General features: G+C 43.7%; 1 protein-coding gene across 1 annotated transcript in view; it reads left to right on the top strand.

Moving 5' to 3' along the window:
• IPO11 (importin 11) overlaps positions 1-12,816 on the top strand; it is a 590,907-nt gene that overhangs the window by 219,873 nt on the left and 358,218 nt on the right. Inside the window, exons 13-15 of the mRNA XM_073680251.1 lie at positions 121-168; positions 1,487-1,592; positions 2,173-2,299. Coding sequence (XP_073536352.1) covers positions 121-168; positions 1,487-1,592; positions 2,173-2,299 — 281 coding nt within the window. The remainder of the gene's footprint in view (positions 1-120; positions 169-1,486; positions 1,593-2,172; positions 2,300-12,816) is intronic.

The following is a 12,816-nucleotide window of genomic DNA, read 5'->3' as shown; positions in this document are numbered from 1 at the left end:
CAGATGTCATGGAAAGATGGATCGGTCTCTTTCGATTCTTTTATTTCCATGGCAGATTAGCTGCTGCCCGTCTCAATATTCTGCAGTTTCTTTTGCTTATGATTCACATTTTGTTTTCAGGTCCCACTCCTTTGGAAGACCCAAATGCGATACTTATTAAAGAAACTGGTAGGTATCATGAATTAGTGGCCTTGTAATTTGTTTTCGCCTAATTTGATCTAGAGCTCAGAGTAACGTCACTGCCTGGGATGGGAAGAGCCATGAGTAAAAGTGCCAAGGGAACCAGAATCGCGTAGGTATTTTCCTTGGATACTTTTCGAACCCTTTCAATAAAGATGGAGATTTAAATCCGTGAAGTTGGATCTTCTGTTAGAAAAGAGATGGATTATGCCTGGATATTAATCTCTTAAAGGTGTTGTCGGGGACTTTAACATTGATGGCCTATACTTAGGATAGGCATCAATGTCTGATCCGTGGGGGTGCGACCCAGTTGTTCCTATTGTCGGTGGTAGCTGGAACTGCTCCGTTACGGAAGTTCATTCACTGTATAGTGGCTTCAGCCGGGTACTACATATCCACTCCCTATTCAAAACAACGGGGTGGATGTGCAGTACCCAGGCGCGGCCACTATTTCGTCAACGGAGCTGTACTATGCAGCTCCATAACTGAGCAGTTCCGGCCTCCGCCGACACCGGAAACTGCTGATCAACGGGGTTGCTGGGTGTTGCACCCTCACTGATGAGACACTGATGACATCCTAAAAATAGGCCATCAATGTTAAAGTCATGGACAACCTCTTTAAATGTAGTATCAATGCCCTATAATGTGATTGCGGGTTATTAATTGTTTTCTCTAATAGGCATGTGCCTTCTAGGCCATGTTATAAAATAAATAATTTAAAAAATAATCCCACTTGCCCCAAAAATGGTAAAAAGTTTGGGTTAATTTGCTTTATTTTTGTAACAGTAGTAAAGCACAAAAATAGATATAGTCTCTCTGAATATGCAACAATCCATAGAAAAGAAGAAAACCAAAATAATAAACGCTGCAATTTGATCCGTAAAAACAGGCAAAATAAAAAAGTTATGATCCTTGGAATGTGGTAATGAAAAATCTATATATTGATGTGTGGTAAGGGTTATTCCCAGCTGGGGAAGTTGTCAAGTGTCCACAAGATAGGTGATAATTTGGTAAGTAATGGGCGTCTGACACAGGGACACTGTGTGGTTGGGGCTCTGAAATGCCCCTTTAGAAGGCCGTGTAGAATTATTGTCTGGAGATGGCCAAGCACAGCGCTCGACTCAAAAGTCACATTTCATAGCCCACTCTCCGCATCAGTGGTGGTCCCATCAGTCAGACCCTAAATGATCATCAAGTTGTCTCCCTAGTAACGTACCGAATGTTTTAGGCCTTCTCTTACAGAATATCATTCCTTTTTTTTTTTCTGTAAGTACCAACAAATTCCCTTTCATTCATCTTCCCCCAGTTTACAATGCTGTAGGACTGGCCGCCTACGAATTATTTGATAGCGTGGACTTCGATGAATGGTTTAAAAGTCAGTTGCTAGGAGAACTGCAAATTACCCACGATAGGTAAGAACATTTCATCCATCTCCAATGTGAAATCACTTTTATTATTTTGTGTGCCGGCTCTATGATTTATATCACATGAGTAACTCGCTTTATGGTACCACTGTGGCAGTAAGGGAAAATGCTGCACGGCTCTCGTGATGTGTATATATAACATACTTCGGTCACAAAGTTCTGTGGTTTTAGTTTTATCGCCTTCTTATTAGTAATATTTCTATATTTTTATAACCACCTTTGATTTCAATTCATGAGGAAGACTAAAGAGGTTGTCCACTACTTTATCACTGATGACCTCTCTTTAGGTCTGTCCCAGTAATACATGCTGGATGTGAGATCTGTGTGTATACAGACTGCTGGCTGCTTCTGCCTTCACTTGCTTTCATTGATCAACTTAGCTGCAATAATGCATGTATTTCCTCTCCCAGGTGCTTTCCTTTCTATAGCCTCACCCTCCATGACACTGTAGATACTTTCCTCCTTTTCAACTACAGGTCTGCGTACAAGTCCCTCCCTCCTGCTACACACAATAGACAGACTATTCCCATTCGGCATGTTGACTATTACATTTGATTTTTCTTAAAAGGTATAAGTTGTTGCGACGGAGAGTCATCTGGCTGATCGGACAATGGGTTTCAGTAAAATTCAAGGCCGATTTGAGACCATCACTGTATCAAGCGATTCTCAATTTGCTACAAGACCAGGACTTGGTTGTAAGTAGGCGATCTGTTCCACTTTGTCCCGGCTTCATTTATTTATAGGCCAGGAGCTGATAATTGCGACTTAAAAATTGATAATTTAGTTGAAAAATGTTGATAATTAAGAACCGTAAGAAGAAATTGCAGCATATTTGTCTTAAATGTTTGCATTTGACCAAAAAAGATAAAAAGTATCAGATTTACAAAGCATCTAGCGGTGAACGATCCTTTTCTTTTTTTCCAGCTTTGTATTGTCAAGGATACTGTCATTAAGTATAAATCATTTGTAAAATTAATGTGAGATGAGTTTTTAATGCAATCCGGCTCATTACAGCGCGAGGCAGTCGAGCCTTTACATCCGCTGAAAATAGATATCGGATGTCAAAGGCTTCATCAGAGAAGTAATTGGCGGTAAAATGGGAGGAACCAGAAGCTGGAATGAAGCCAGATCTGTGCTTAATGAGCGCCAGGACTCTTCATTAGCCGCCAATATGTACATAAAACACGTGCCCTGACAGGGCTGGCAAGGAAATCTTTACATTCTTTGCGTAAGGGCTCTTCAAATCTCAAATCAATGTCTGCCTATGTCTTTACAATGTCAAGGAATTGTGATGATCTCATGCCAAGTCTGCCAGGTGATTGAAGATCATCATTGTGACAAATTTGGGGGCCTAAACTCTGCGGGTGGGTTCCCTTTAAGCCAAGAGATCCATCCTTATCTGCATTCATCACTAGATTTTGCAATAATTACTTCATAAAAGGGGTTACCCGCAACTTTTATTATTTTTTTTGCTATGGAGCTAAGAACTAACAGGCAGTTGTGTGCGAACTACCTTCCGTTGATGTCACCTTGACAGAGCTGCTGCTTCTCTTCCGCTCTGCTCTGTTGACCGGGCGTCACTGTTAATGTCATGCTGATTAGCAGCCGGCTCGCCTCTAACTGCAGGGTGTTGCCTGTGTATTAGCATTATGTCAGCAGTGACGCCCCGTAGATAGAGCAGAGCGGAAGAGAAGGTACTGCTCTGTTAACGGGAGGTGAAATGAAGCAAGGGAACCGCCGCCTGAGCCTGCACAGATCGTCCCACACAGAACAGGCAGGTAGTTAGCACTTCGCACCAGGGCTGTGAAGTCAGTAAGCCAAACCTCTGACTCCTCAATTTGAATGACTCCGACTCCACGACTCCGACTCCCTCATACATGGCTCATGTTTAAGTGATAAATTTACTGTAGCACAGATTCATCTCAGCTAAAAGTCTAGGCCCTTAGATCAGGAATAGGACAGACATTTCTAGGACATTTCAGAACTTTCCCAAATTCTTATGAAAAAATATTCCCCACAAACTGCATTGTACTACTGTACCCAATTTATTATGTATTTTAGGAGTTGGAGTCGGTCCATTTTATACCAACTCCGATTCAGACTCCACCAAAATGGACACAGACTCTGACTCCACAGCCCTGCTTCGCACCATATACCAAAATAATAAAAGTCCTGGACAACCCCTTTAACCCTTTAAAGGACCAGAGCATTTTTCCTTTTTGCGGTTTCAGTATTTTAATTCCGCCATTCTTTTTTATTTTTTTATTTTATTGTTAATTTTTTTGATTGTACAGGTCAGTCCGATTACTACAATACCAAACATGCATCTATTATTTTTTATTTAAGTGATGGCAAAAAAATAGTGTAATATTGTTAAAAAAAAAAATTTTCCTGTCACCATTTTCCGAGACTAGTAAAATTTTTATTTTTCTGTGGACAGGGCTGGGTGAGGGCTTGTTTTATGATTAGTCCAAGGCAGGTGAGAGTGATGTGCGCTGCATGTGTCTGATATGTGAGCGGTGTGCGCTGCATGTGTCATATGTGAGCGGTGTGGTTTCTGTATGTGTCTCATATGTGAGCGGTGTGGTTGCTGTATGTGTCTGATATGTGAGCGGTGTGCGCTGCATGTGTCTGATATGTGAGCGGTGTGCGCTGCATGTGTCATATGTGAGCGGTGTGCGCTGCATGTGTCTGATATGTGAGCGGTGTGCGCTGCATGTGTCATATGTGAGCGGTGTGGTTGCTGTATGTGTCTCATATGTGAGCGGTGTGGTTGCTGTATGTGTCTGATATGTGAGCGGTGTGCGCTGCATGTGTCTGATATGTGAGCGGTGTGCGCTGCATGTGTCATATGTGAGCGGTGTGGTTGCTGTATGTGTCTCATATGTGAGCGGTGTGGTTGCTGTATGTGTCTGATATGTGAGCGGTGTGCGCTGCATGTGTCTGATATGTGAGCGGTGTGCGCTGCATGTGTCTGATATGTGAGCGGTGTGCGCTGCATGTGTCTGATATGTGAGCGGTGTGCGCTGCATGTGTCATATGTGAGCGGTGTGCGCTGCATGTGTCTGATATGTGAGCGGTGTGCGCTGCATGTGTCATATGTGAGCGGTGTGGTTGCTGTATGTGTCTCATATGTGAGCGGTGTGCTCTGCATGTGTCTGATATGTGAGCGGTGTGCGCTGCATGTGTCATGTGAGCGGTGTGGTTGCTGTATGTGTCTCATGTGAGCGGTGTGGTTGCTGTATGTGTCTGATATGTGAGCGGTGTGCGCTGCATGTGTCTGATATGTGAGCGGTGTGCGCTGCATGTGTCTGATATGTGAGCGGTGTGCGCTGCATGTGTCATATGTGAGCGGTGCGGTTGCTGTATGTGTCTCATATGTGAGCGGTGTGCGCTGCATGTGTCTGATATGTGAGCGGTGTGCGCTGCATGTGTCATATGTGAGCGGTGTGGTTGCTGTATGTGTCTCATATGTGAGCGGTGTGGTTGCTGTATGTGTCTGATATGTGAGCGGTGTGCGCTGCATGTGTCTGATATGTGAGCGGTGTGCGCTGCATGTGTCTGATATGTGAGCGGTGTGCGCTGCATGTGTCATATGTGAGCGGTGTGCGCTGCATGTGTCTGATATGTGAGCGGTGTGCGCTGCATGTGTCATATGTGAGCGGTGTGGTTGCTGTATGTGTCTCATATGTGAGCGGTGTGGTTGCTGTATGTGTCTCATATGTGAGCGGTGTGCGCTGCATGTGTCTGATATGTGAGCGGTGTGCGCTGCATGTGTCTGATATGTGAGCGGTGTGCGCTGCATGTGTCATATGTGAGCGGTGTGCGCTGCATGTGTCATATGTGAGCGGTGTGCGCTGCATGTGTCTGATATGTGAGCGGTGTGCGCTGCATGTGTCTGATATGTGAGCGGTGTGCGCTGCATGTGTCATATGTGAGCGGTGTGGTTGCTGTATGTGTCTCATATGTGAGCGGTGTGCGCTGCATGTGTCTGATATGTGAGCGGTGTGCGCTGCATGTGTCATATGTGAGCGGTGTGGTTGCTGTATGTGTCTCATATGTGAGCGGTGTGGTTGCTGTATGTGTCTGATATGTGAGCGGTGTGCGCTGCATGTGTCTGATATGTGAGCGGTGTGCGCTGCATGTGTCTGATATGTGAGCGGTGTGCGCTGCATGTGTCTGATATGTGAGCGGTGTGCGCTGCATGTGTCTGATATGTGAGCGGTGTGCGCTGCATGTGTCTGATATGTGATATGTGAGCGGTGTGCGCTGCATGTGTCATATGTGAGCGGTGTACGCTGCATGTGTCATATGTGAGCGGTGTGGTTGCTGTATGTGTCTCATATGTGAGTGGTGTGGTTGCTGTATGTGTCTGATATGTGAGCGGTGTAGTTGCTGTATGTGTCTGATATGTGAGCGGTGTAGTTGCTGTATGTGTCTGATATGTGAGCGGTGTGGTTGCTGCATGTGTCTAATATGTGAGCGGTGTAGTTGCTGTATGTGTCATATGTGAGCGGTGTTGTTGCTGTATGTGTCATATGTGAGTGGTGTGGTTGCTGTATGTGTCTGATATGTGAGCGGTGTGGTTGCTGTATGTGTCTGATATGGTGAATGATGTGTGCTGCATATATCTGATATGTGAGGGGGTGTATGTCTGATTTGTGAGCAGTGTTTGCGCTGTATGTGAGACGAGTGATGGCTTTTCTTACACTACAAATCTTGCCCCAGTCCCATTACCCCGACTGGAATAAGATGCACGCCACTCGTCAAATGCTCATGTTTCTTTAAGAGGTGTGCACAGCTTAATGAATCAGGAGCATCGGACTTTGGGTGTGAACAACGCCGATCTTGATGTATCGGGGCTTTATTCCCTAGTTGGCTTCTCAAGGTATGCTATAACGCTGCCGACCGTGGGTCCGATGGCTGCCGACCATGGTCTAAGCGCCCGGAATCAGCCGATGGGTTTCTTGTAAATGGATACATTGGTACATATGAAAAACAACCTAAAATTCCTGTCCTTGATGTGAGCTGTCATGGTGGTCCTCTTTTCTATCTGACCTTCGCTGAATTAGTTCTAAAAAGTGTAAGTTTGTAATTAGATTTATCATTATAAAGGGCAATTTTCCTAATTAGCAGTTTGTGTATCCCATAAATGGTCTTGAAGTCCCATTTAAAGTGTGAGCGATTTACTCGAACTTTAACAAATGCAGAATATCTCATTATTAATCTGTATCAGGCGATATTCCCTTCTCCCTCACTCACCAAGAGGCAGAGAAGGAGGGGGGGCACAAAAATCACATTAGTAATTTCTTTAATTGGCTAAATGTTGTATCGTTTTGTCAGCATTGTTCATGACAGGCAGCATAATGAATACATTTCACGGCAGCGAGCCGCTCCTCATTAAATAACTGTCAAGCGTTTCCTTAAGGTTTTGCTAGAGAATTTTTTTTGCAGCCCTTTAAGCTGTAATAATTTTACTATTTATAATGACAGTAATTGAAGTAATAGGTACTAAATGTTAATTGCTATTTATGAGTGCATATTCATAAGGAGATGGTGTTTTGATATGTTACAAACTGAATCACCATTTGGAGTATTTAAAGCCCTTCCTTTATTTGCAAAGGTGTTAATCTATATAATCTATATAATTGGGTTGGAAAAATAAAACTGCAATTTCGACACTGTTTTTTAAGTTTACTTACATTTACAGTGTTAATTTTTCTGTAAAAATTACTTGTTAAAGGGAACCTGTCCGGTTCATAAACTGCCACCAGTACCATACGGAGCCCTATTCATGCTTTTTCATAAAGTGTGTTATGTGACAAAACTGCTGTGCAAAGGGGAAAAATAACAAAAATTTTTTTTTTTTTTTTCCACCACTCATGATGTGATAATTAGCCAGGACTAGTCCAGTGGGGTGTTTATTCCCTGGACTAGTCTCTGCCGTGGGTGCAAGACATCTTAGTGAGTGACACATCACTGTAATCAGGGTCTTTGTCCCTCTTAGATTGTTCTAGAGATTATTTTTAAAGGGAATCTGTCACCAGGTTTTTGCACCTAATCTGAGAGCAGCCTGATGTAGAGACTCTGATTCCAGCGACGTGTCACTTACTGGGCTGCTTGCTGTAGTTTTGATTAAAAAAAAACAGTTTTATCAGCACTAGATTATCACTGGAGGACTTGTAAGCCTGCTGCCATGTAGTCCTCTACATATTCATGAGCTTTGTATAACCCCGCCCCCACCACTGATTGGCAGCTTTCTGTACGCACTGTGCATAGGCAGAAAGCTGACACTCAGTGGTGTGGGCGGGGTTATATCGTACTCCGCATTCAAAGAACTGATAGAAAAGCAGCAGATAAAACAGGGATTTTATCACTGCTACAGTAAGCAGCTCATTAAGTGACACATGACTGGAATCAGGGTCATTGCCCCTACATTATGCTGCTCTCGGATGGGGCACCCAAAACCTGATGACAGATTCCCTTTAAGCACTGCTGCTCTGTCATATGGATCAGTGGGGGTCCGGTTAGTTGGTTCAGCAAGTCCTATCGATATGACATGACTCAAAAACCCTTCAATTATTATTATACATCATCCTATGCAAATTATACATTACATGGAAAAAAAAGTATTGGTACGCACCACTTAATCATAGAATTCAGGTTTTTCATTCAGTCCCATTGCCCTCATTGTTAAACATCCCACCACTCGCTGTGTCGTCTGCCGTCACTAACATTTATGATAGAATGGGTCGTTCTAATGCCGGGATGCACAACTCCAGTCCTCAAGGGCCACCAACAGGTCATGTTTTCAGGATTTCCTTGTAAATACCTTTATGCCCTAAAATGAAAAAATTATTCTCGGAGTGATACCTGTATTGGCTAACCAGAAAATATATATATTTTTTTTTTTCTGGTTCGCCAATAAAGGTATCACTCCGAGAATAATTTTTGTTCGTTTATGGGCATAAAAGTATTTACATAGATTTTTCTGGCTCACACCATACCACAATGTAATTTTGTATTGTACATCAGGATTTCCTTAGCATTACGCAAGGTGTTGGAATCAGCACCTGTGCAGGTGATTAAATTATCACCTGGGCAACACTAAAGGCCCCGTCACACTTAGCAATGCAGCAGCGATCCCGACAACGATACGACCTGTCAGGGATCGTTGCTGCGTCGCTAATACATCGCTGGTGAGCTGTCAAACAGGCAGGCTCACCAGCGATCAAGGGAGCAGCGATATCGTGGAAAAAATCTTTCCACGATGTCCTGCTCCCGATTACCAGCCTGCTGAAGCAGGAGCAGGCTCGTAACCATGGTAAACAGCGGGTTACTAAGGGCGCGCGTGCCCCTAGTAACCCGATGTTTACCATGGATACCACTCGGCTACGGTGCGCGGGAGGTTACCGTTCACCTTAGCAGAGTCGTATCCATGATAAACATCGGGTTACTAGGGGCATACGCGCACTTAGTAACCCGATGTTTATCATGGATACGACTCTGCTAAGGTGAACGGTAACCTCCCGCGCACCGTTGCAGAGTGGTATCCATGGTAAACAGCGGGTTACTAAGTGCGCGCGTGCCCCTAGTAACCCGATGTTTACCATGGATACCAGCCTGATCGTTGGTCCCGCTAGTCACACACAGCGATGTGTGCTGGCCAGCGGGAGGCCAACGGCCAAAAAATGGTCCAGGACACTTTACAGCGATCAGCGACTTCACAGCAGGGGCCTGATCGCTGCAAAGTGTCACACATAGCGACATCGCTGGTGCGGTCGCTGTTGCGTCACCAAAACCGTGACACAGCAGCGATCTCGCTAGTGATATCGCTATGTGAGACAGGGGCTTTAGGAAACCCTGAAAACATGCACTGTTGGTGGCTCTTGAGGACTGGAGTTGTGTACCCCTGTTCTAAAGGCTCACTGATACCAGCGTGGTTCTTTACTAGGACGCCGCCAGTGTAAGAAGTCAGGTCGTGAAATTGTCTGGGCCCCTTAGTTCAAGTAAAGGGAAATCTTAATGTATCGGCAAACAAAACATTTGGACAATTGTAGCTGTCACCTTTGTGGGAACAGTTTGGGGAAAGCCTTTTCTGTTAACCATGTGTCCCAGTGCACAAAGCAAAGTCCATAAAGCCATGGTTGGGGGAGTTTGGTGGAAGAACATGACGGGCCACACAGAGCTCTGACCTCAACCCCAACCAACACCTTTAGGGTGAACTAGAATGATGATTGTGAGCTTGGCCTTCTCCTCCAACACCAGTGTTTGATCTCCTAAATAGTCTTCTGGATGAAGCCAGACACCTCCAAACAAAGTAGAACGTCTTCCCAGAAGAGTCGAAGCTGTTATGTCTGTAGGATGGATTTACTACTGTAGGATGGGATGTCTTAAAGCTCCTGTAGGTGTAGCTTATGTGTCACAACACTTTTATCCATCTAGTGTATATTTATTGCAGTATTTTCCAGACTATGGCTCTTCCGGATGCGTAGCGCCAACTTCTCCTGCTATCTAGTGAGCCACCACTTGGGAAAAGGAAGTGCCGTATTCTGGACACTTGATAAGTCTGCCTGCCATACAGTAGACTTCCCTGTCTTTGGCTTGTTACACCCCTCCGAATTGAGAATTAATTGACTCTGCTACAATATAAACTTCTCGTCTGATCTCCAGACTTGTTTTATGTCCCTCCTACGTGTCTGAGCGCGCTGTTATACAATAAAAACATGCAAGCAAAAGGAATAAAGTGTCCGGGAGCAGGAATAATTTAGGAAATGGGTGCTCGGGAGAGAAATTGTATAGCAAAAGGAGAGAGGCTTAAATTCTGGCTTTATGCTCCGCAGCAGCACAGAGACAAATCTTCCACGTCTCGGAGATCAATACGACCATACAAAAGCATTTCTTCAAAGACAGTTCGTACACTACACGGATTAAGAAACCTTTCTTCGGAAAAAAAAAAAAAAGTCGCCATTTCCCTTCTTAACTTTCATCTTCACATATTTCAGGCTTGTCAGTATTAAGTGCTAACACTATATGTCAGAGAAGGAGAACAGAAACTTCCTGGGCTTTAGGACAGGTGATCGACAAACGCAAGTTAATGTGTTTCTTGCTTTTAATAACATCCAGCGTGACTGCAGAAAGCGATAAAGCCGCTCCGACAGAAGACGTTCACTTTGAATCCAGCAACAACAGAACTTTACCAATGGTTTAGCAGATGTACGGAGACAATACATATGTGGGTGCTGCCGTTATTGCCCCACCGCTCGGCGGCTGACGCTTTGTCTTTAGTGTTCCCTTTATTCTCTCCCCTCGGTTTGTGTTGTCAGACATGTTTGTTCTCTTCTGAAGTATTCTGTCTTTATTGCTGCTAACAATGTAGTCTGCTTATCGCCACGTTCTATAGAAAGCGTCATAAATACCATCCCCAAGGGTGCAATAATGTTTTTGTTGACTTGGTAATTGGAAAATAAATTGCCATATTCGCAAGGAAATTGGAATTAAATAGTTATCTGCTTCCGAGCTGGAACACTCTTCATGTCCTGGCTGGCATCTTATTCCGCCTTTTAATGGAAACATGATGAAAATGTCTAACATATGTTTCTTTGAAGAGACGTCTTTCCTTGCTTGAAGCCCTGCACATATTTGTTGATTTGTCGGGAGCAATTTACTTAAAAACTATATAGTTTATTACAAGTTTTTTTTTATTAATATGGTATTCATATCTAATGGTGTCTACAGATTGCTGTAAGCTTTTGACCGAATGAGCGTTCTGTCATCTGTTCTGACTCCTCTATGCACTTGTATGCTCCAATTGGCCAAGCGTTTGTGTTTTCAATGGGGAGATGGGAGTAAGCCTCTGCCGGACATCTCTAGCACCGGTTTATCTACAGCGAGGAAAAAAACAGTTATTAAATTATTCTTTTATTTCAATGTGAAGATCTGAGATTGTGGGTTTTAATAATCACCTAGGCAGGTTAACGATGCAACAATATTTTATTCATTACATCCATGGTAATACAGCAATTCCAGGTAAATGTCCAAAATACAATTTTCTCAGTCCACAATCCTCCATATGACAACAATAGAAGCACAGGTATCCAGTAGCAACAGTCCTTTAAGAAAGTTTAAATCCCAAAGACGTATCCCACAACTGTATTACGTTTACCCAGCCCTGTCGGTACTGATCTCTATATGCTATCGATCCATCCATGGTCCAGGTCCTCAGATTAGATCCTCTCCCTTTGACAACATTCCACCAACTCCCCTTTAAACATGTGGCTTCTTTTTCCTTTCACTTGGATCAGCTTCCTGAATGGGCAGAACTGCTCTCACCCTCTTCCCCAAAGCTAAGTGTGCATTAGTGGAGGTATTTTTCTCATGTCGAACCCATCACCTGGGTCTGCATGTGAGACTGCCTGTGGTGACGGCTCTGCCGGATCTACTTTCAACTCTCACACAATGGGCCTAGTCACCGTTTGAACAATGGTTAGAGTCTCTTGAGATAATAATGAGATTACTGGAATGCTGGACACATTTTACAAGTGAAATTAATGCACATACTGATGAGCAAGCAGAACAGTAAAACACAAAAAGATAGATGAAAACCGGTGCTCCATGCTGGAAATATCTTTAGTAAATGGGCAGCTCCTCACATTCAAAATTCAAATTCTTCTCCCTTCTGATATCAACTGTCAGGGGAGAGTAGGTAGGCCATTGTATACATTAAAGCAAAACCCAAAAAATGAGCAGGAACACAGGTTGGTATAAGTGCAATGTGTAGGTGCATATTCACACTGTGGCTCTTTAAATGTCAAAACCTAGGATAAGCGCAAAACGAGCAAATACCCTCTAGTAAGTAAATAGTAATAGTACATGTAAATAACATAGGCACGCAGGTGACAGTATTTTGATCATAAGAGCATAGGTTTTTGTCTGTTAAATGGCCACAGTGTGATTGTGCATCTGCACATTACACTTATACCAACATATGTGACGGCTCATTTCCTTGGTTTTGCTTTAGTTTTTTTGTACTTTGTACATACAGGGACGTGACTCCCCTTTTTTAGTCTTTATAACTTTCCATGGGCGGGTGTCTGAACAGTCAGCAAAGGTCCTGCTCTGCACTTATATTGACATCTGCTGACACATAATGAGGTGAACTACAAAAGTTAGTATTCATCCTTATTGGGTCACCTTGTCGTGGTGGGATGGC

This window comes from Phyllobates terribilis, unplaced genomic scaffold (genome assembly GCF_046119375.1).
Source record: "Phyllobates terribilis strain yellow unplaced genomic scaffold, ASM4611937v1 Scaffold_1__5_contigs__length_1240528914, whole genome shotgun sequence".
NCBI lineage: Eukaryota > Metazoa > Chordata > Amphibia > Anura > Dendrobatidae > Phyllobates > Phyllobates terribilis.
Note: the sequence above shows the minus strand (reverse complement) of the source record. Positions and strands in the feature narration are given on the sequence as shown.